Source organism: Cololabis saira, chromosome 13 (genome assembly GCF_033807715.1).
Source record: "Cololabis saira isolate AMF1-May2022 chromosome 13, fColSai1.1, whole genome shotgun sequence".
Lineage (NCBI taxonomy): Eukaryota > Metazoa > Chordata > Actinopteri > Beloniformes > Belonidae > Cololabis > Cololabis saira.
The window spans coordinates 43639837-43645836 of record NC_084599.1 but is presented as its reverse complement, the minus strand read 5'-3'; the positions used below and the strand labels follow the sequence as shown (position 1 = coordinate 43645836).

General features: G+C 36.7%; 1 protein-coding gene across 3 annotated transcripts in view; it reads left to right on the top strand.

The window, feature by feature from the left end:
• The first annotated feature begins 1090 nt into the window (after window positions 1-1090).
• The window catches only part of mast2 (microtubule associated serine/threonine kinase 2), a 125085-nt gene continuing 120175 nt past the window's right edge, over window positions 1091-6000 (top strand). For all 3 annotated transcript variants that reach the window (XM_061738894.1, XM_061738896.1, XM_061738893.1), the window contains exon 1: window positions 1091-1362. In XM_061738894.1, the coding sequence (XP_061594878.1) occupies window positions 1291-1362 (72 nt within the window). In that variant the 5' untranslated portion in view covers window positions 1091-1290. The remainder of the gene's footprint in view (window positions 1363-6000) is intronic.

The window sequence follows — 6000 nt, the reverse complement described above, 5'->3', positions numbered from 1 at the left end:
TTATGTTGTATTCAGTACTCGAGTTGTAAAAAACATCAGGGGGGATGGTGGATTTTATCATATGGGGACAGATAATTTGTGCTGATTACAAATAATATAATATATTACAAATAATAGCAGTGACCAAAACACCTGCAGAAATACTGCAGGAATGACATAGCAGCAGTTAAATGCAGCCTTCTGTAAGCTTTAAATATCCACTGGGCTTACATCAAATACATCAAAACACAACAATAAAAAACACTTTTCTGAACTTATCAATATGACTCTGTCCTTCACAGGATAAGTAACATGGATCACTGCAAAAACTCACAATCTTAACAAGAATATTTGTCTTATTTCTAGTTCAAATGTCTCATTTTAGTAAAAAAAATCTCATTACACTTAAAACAAGACTCATCACTGGAAAAAACAACAATTTTCACCTGTTTCAAGTAAATTTTCACTTGAAATAAGTAGAAAAATCTGCCAGTGGAACAAGATTTATCTTCTCATTACAAGCAAAAAAATCTTGTTCCACTGGCAGATTTTTCTACTTATTTCAAGTCAAAATCTACTTGAAACAGGTGAAAATTGTTTGTTTTTTCCAGTGATGAGTCTTGTTTTAAGTGTAATAAGATTTTTTTTTACTAAAATTAGATATTTTAACTAGAAATAAGACAAATATTCTTGTTAAGATTGTGAGTTTTTGCAGTGATCCATGTTACTTATCCTGTGAAGGACAGAGTCATATTGATAAGTTCAGAAAAGTGTTTTTTATTGTTGTGTTTTGATGTATTTGATGTATATTTCTGCAGCTGTTTTGGTCAGTGCTATTATTTGTAATATATTATATTATTTGTAATATATTATATTATTTGTAATCAGCACAAATTATCTGTCCCCATATGATAAAATCCACCATCCCCCCTGATTTCTTTTTACAATTTGAGTACTGCCTTTGGGGATTATTAAAGTTGAATCCAATCCAATCCACTGTTGTCTACGTGTACTTGTGGGTGCAGTACCTGCTTCCACCACCAGGGGGCGGCTCCGCCCCGTCTCTCCGTTTATCAACAAAACCTCCGCTAAAAAAGAGACGAAGAAGAAGCTGATCCTGAAGCAGCAGCAGAACCGGGTCCTGCAGAACAGAACCGTCCCGGGATGGAGGTTCCCGGGACCTGACAGGTGTAGCTGGTACCGAGCCGGTTCTGAGCGGTGCGGATCTGGGCCGACAGGGATGGGTTCGGGGAGGTAAACCCGGTACCAGAGACCTGGTCCCACTGGTTCCACTGGTTCCGACCCACCAGGATGAGCAGGGAGAACAAGAACAAGAGGAAGATGAAGGACGAGCAGGACGGTCCGGACCGGGACCGGGACCAGGTGAGTTCTGGACCTGCAGCCGGGCCGGTACCTGCCGGCCCGGAGCCTGGCAGACAAAACTCAGGGCACGAAAACAGCTGACAGGCAAGGTTCGGGGCAAAACAACCGGCTTGGCAAACAAGGCTCAGGGAACCTGCTAGTCTGAGCCTGGCAGACAAGACCCAGGGCAATAAATCAACCTGGCAGGCAAGGTTAGGGGCATAACACCCGTTTTTTTTTATTATTATTACGTTTATTTATTTATTTTTTACGTTTATTTTAGGGACAAGTTTATCAAACATTGTTTCATAAAAAATACAAAACAGATGTCGTACATACAGGTTTCTAGCCAGAGCTAATTTGCAACCACTGTCCCTGGTTAGGCCTTTACTTAAAGTACAACACCATTCAAATATGATTGATTGATTCAAGAATTTATTAGGAGAATTGCATAGGATCAGGTACAGTTTCATGACAGTACAGATTCGCTTATACAAAGTCAACTAAAAGGCATTATTCCAAGAAAGCATTACACTTGTTTACTATGGAGGATTTTTTGTGCCAAAATTAAATAAATAAATACATCATTAATTAATTAAAATGGGAATTAAATATATCATTAATTAATTAAATGTGTCATTAATTAATTAAAATTAGAATTAAATATGTCATTAATTAATTAAAATACAATTCATTTTAAGTAAAAATATATATTTATTATTTCAGCATTTAATTAATTAATTACATGATTTCGTGTTGCGTGTGAATCATGAAATGTAAAACTGCATTTAATTAATTAATGACACATTTAATTAATGATTTCGTGTTGCTGAATCATGAAATGTAAATGTAAAACTGTCAGTTTCACTCGTCAAACTCAGTGGGCGGAGCTAACGCAAATCTAGTGGAATCCACTGCTTTGGATTTTCTAAACATGACAGCTGTGAGTTTGGAGGATTTTCGTGAACTTTGTAGAGATTTGGTGAGCGATATCTTCGACCTTGCAGAGTATGTGGAAGCAGGATCTGCTGACCCCGAGCATGTAGCGTGTAAAGCAGAGGAACTGCTCAAAGTCGTTGGAGTTATTTCTGCACTTTCCCATCTTGACTTGATGTGCAGGGGAACCAATGAGGTGTTTGCAATCCGCCCACTGAGTTTGACGAGTGAAACTGACAGTTTTACATTTACATTTCATGATTCAGCAACACGAAATCATTAATTAAATGTGTCATTAATTAATTAAATGCGGTTTTACATTTCATGATTCACACGCAACACGTAATCATTAATTAAATGTGTCATTAATTAATTAAATGCTGAAATAATAAATATATATTTTTACTTAAAATGAATTGTATTTTAATTAATTAATGACATATTTCATTCTAATTTCAATTAATTAATGACACATTTAATTAATTAATGATATATTTCATTCCCATTTTAATTAATTAATGATGTATTTATTTATTTAATTTTGGCACAAAAAATCCTCCATAGTTTACATTGGAGACCTTTTTAAACTCATATAACATTGAATGACAAACAGGTAAGAAGCAGTACTTTGTAGGGAAGATTATAAAAAGAAAAGGGGGGAATTACTGTTATTTTGCACCGAGAGACTAAAAAGGTGATGAGACAAATAGAATAAGCTAGGTAATACAAAACAAAAACAAGAAGCAATAATCATTAGGAACAGCGGGATGTGCAGTAGAGGCTTTGATTATTCCCAGTTACAGTAGCAGCCTTACCTTACCTCCTGTAGGGGCTTTTTAGGGCAGACTTGAAGGAGATTAGGGATTTCTCTCTTTTATGGCTGTCTGTAAGGAATTCCACATGTTGGTAGAATAGGATGCAAACGAGTTTGAACCTTTCTTGGAGTTTACCCTGGGCTGAAAGTGATTTGTGGAGCTGCCTCTAGTGTTATGTTGGTGAACATCTTTTACATTTGAAAGTATTTAGACAAGTACAAGGGTATTTTGGAGGTGTAATGTATCTTGTACACCAAAATCAATGCAAGAAACTGTACTCTGTCGGCTACCAGGATCATCCCACGCTGAGCATATGGTTCTCTGTTAGGTGAGCCCGAGATGGAAGATTGAGCTACAAAACAGAATGAACAGAATAAAGACAAGAAGCAAAAACACAAACCAGATAAGGACAGAAAACTAAAATAATACAGTGGTACAGTATGTTAAAGTCAATGTTCACAAGCTTGTTTCAGTTCAGTTTCATATGGCAGGCAAGGCTCAGGGAACCTGCTAGTTTGGAGCCTGGCAGGCATAGCTCGGGGAAAAATATAATTTTGGCCCTGGCAGGCAAGGCTCAGGGCACGGTAACCATGCAGGAAGGCAATGCTCAGGGAACCTGCTAGTTTGGAGCCTGGCAGGCAAGGCTCGGGGCAAAACCAGTTAGAACCGTTTTAACTTTTCTGTCCCAATAACCCGGATAAATATGGACTAGTGGTGGGAAGATACGGTAACTCACGACTCAATATGTGGCGATATGTGGCCCACGATAACGATAATATCACGATACACGGTATCTATGATATTCCATATATTCGGGCGTTCCGAAATGCCGTACTAAACAGTATATACTAAAAAGTATACTTAATTCGGCACACTTTTGAGTAAATATCAGTAGTGTGCATTAATTGGGACGTACTCACTTCCTGCCGTTGGGAGGGGGAGTTGTTTATGTTATTTTATTATAAGTAGGCCTGTGTTGAAAAAAATCGATTTTCTGATTCTAAATCGATTCTCATATTAATTGATCGATTTTCTTTAAATTTTTTTCTTTTGATTACATTTTTTTTTTTTTTTCCATCATTACATTTTTGCCTGGTGAACTTTAATCCCAGTAGTTTTGAAAACTACTAAACTAAATTAACTTTTCTTTAGAGAAAATGCTGGACATTTCAGCTTAAATTTCTAAATGTTAGTTCAATGAAGTTCATATTATCTATATTTACTATAGCTTGTTTGGTTTCTCTGTTATCGGATACGGTTTGTCATGAAATACCTGAAAAATGCCGGGTTCATGTCCAGCTGTGTCTGGTGACAGAATAAATCACACAATCTAAAATAATCTGTTTACTGCTTGAGCTGTTGCAATTTCTTTCTTTTTTTGCACTTTAAATGGATATTGAAATGTCTATTTGAGTTATTTATTTCTTAGTTATTTCACAATAATTATTGTCAAATTATTATTTCAATAGTTATTTTAGTCATATAATCCAGGCAACACTAACCCAAATCAATATCGAATCAAATGGTGATAATTGATTCTGAATTTTAAGAATCGGAATCTAATCGATTCTTGACATTTGAATCGATCCCCAGCTCTAATTATAAGGTCTTGCGAGTTATCTTTTTATTCGCCGTATCCAGGTTAAAATGCTCTCAAACTTTTGTTACATGCAGCTGCTGAACAGGACGCCGTCATTTTTGTTAACCCGCCACCGCTCGGCTGAGACGCTGTGGTGCATGTGCGACTCTCGGGAGAGATTGTATTGAAGTGAGACGCCTCACTCCGTTAGAAAAACACGTCTGGCGACAATTGTCCACAATGGAATTCATTGTCGACAATTTTTGATAATCGATTTTTGTCGACAACGTCGACGAATCGTTGCAGCCCTACTTGAAAGTGCTTGAAAAGTGCTTGAATTTGACCTTGAAAAATGTGTAGGAACCCTGTATTATGTATTTAATGCTTGATATATATTTTTAGGGTCCAAAAGGACAAAAAAATTAACGGTTCAGATCTGCAGTGTGACGTCACAGTTCCAGATCAGACCAGACGCGTGGGTTTCCTGTCTTTATCTCCGCCCACCTCCGTTAGCCACGCCCCCAAACCAGCACCCACCTCCGTTAGCCACGCCCCCAAACCAGCCATGCGAAGAAGCTGTCGGACCGGTTCTAAAGAGGCTGTTTGTGGTTTTCTGAGGCAACGCCGAGATTCACGAGACACAAACAACAGAACGTCTCGCGTGATAAAAAAAGAAACACTGGAAAATCTATGAGTCTACGGGGGATCAGGCAGAATTCCTGACTTTATAATAGTGATGCACCGAATGTTCGGTAACCGAAATTGTTCGGCCGGAAATAGCAAAAAAAACACTTTTTTTCGGTGGAATAAGTGGGGAAAAAACTGAACAATTAATAACGGCATGTTTAGATGACACAAAAGAAGTGGATAAAACAAAATAAAGAAAAAGAAAATCAATCCCTTTCCCATATTAATACTTGTATGGGAAAGGGATTGATTTTCTTTTTCTTTATTTTGTTTTAGCCACTTCTTTTGCACTTTTTTTTTTACAATGCACTTTAATGCATTAAATGCATTCTTTTGTTTTAAGGCCTATGTTACAATTTTTCAGCAGTCAGTTATAGGCCTAATGTAAGCTCAAAAGATGGCCGAAAAAATGCTTCTAATAAGTTATTGTACTTTGTTGTTATAATGTCTGCTGGAATACTTAAAAATGCTGGGAAATAAAAAAAATTTCAGTTGTTCATGTTCAAAAAATATTTCTATCTTGTAATTTTGTAAAAGATTTTTTTCTTTGAAAAGCCTAAAGCACATTTATTTGATTTATGCAATGGTGAAAAAATTGGCAAAATAAATGGAAAAACTGCGAAGAACCATGTTCCGTATGTT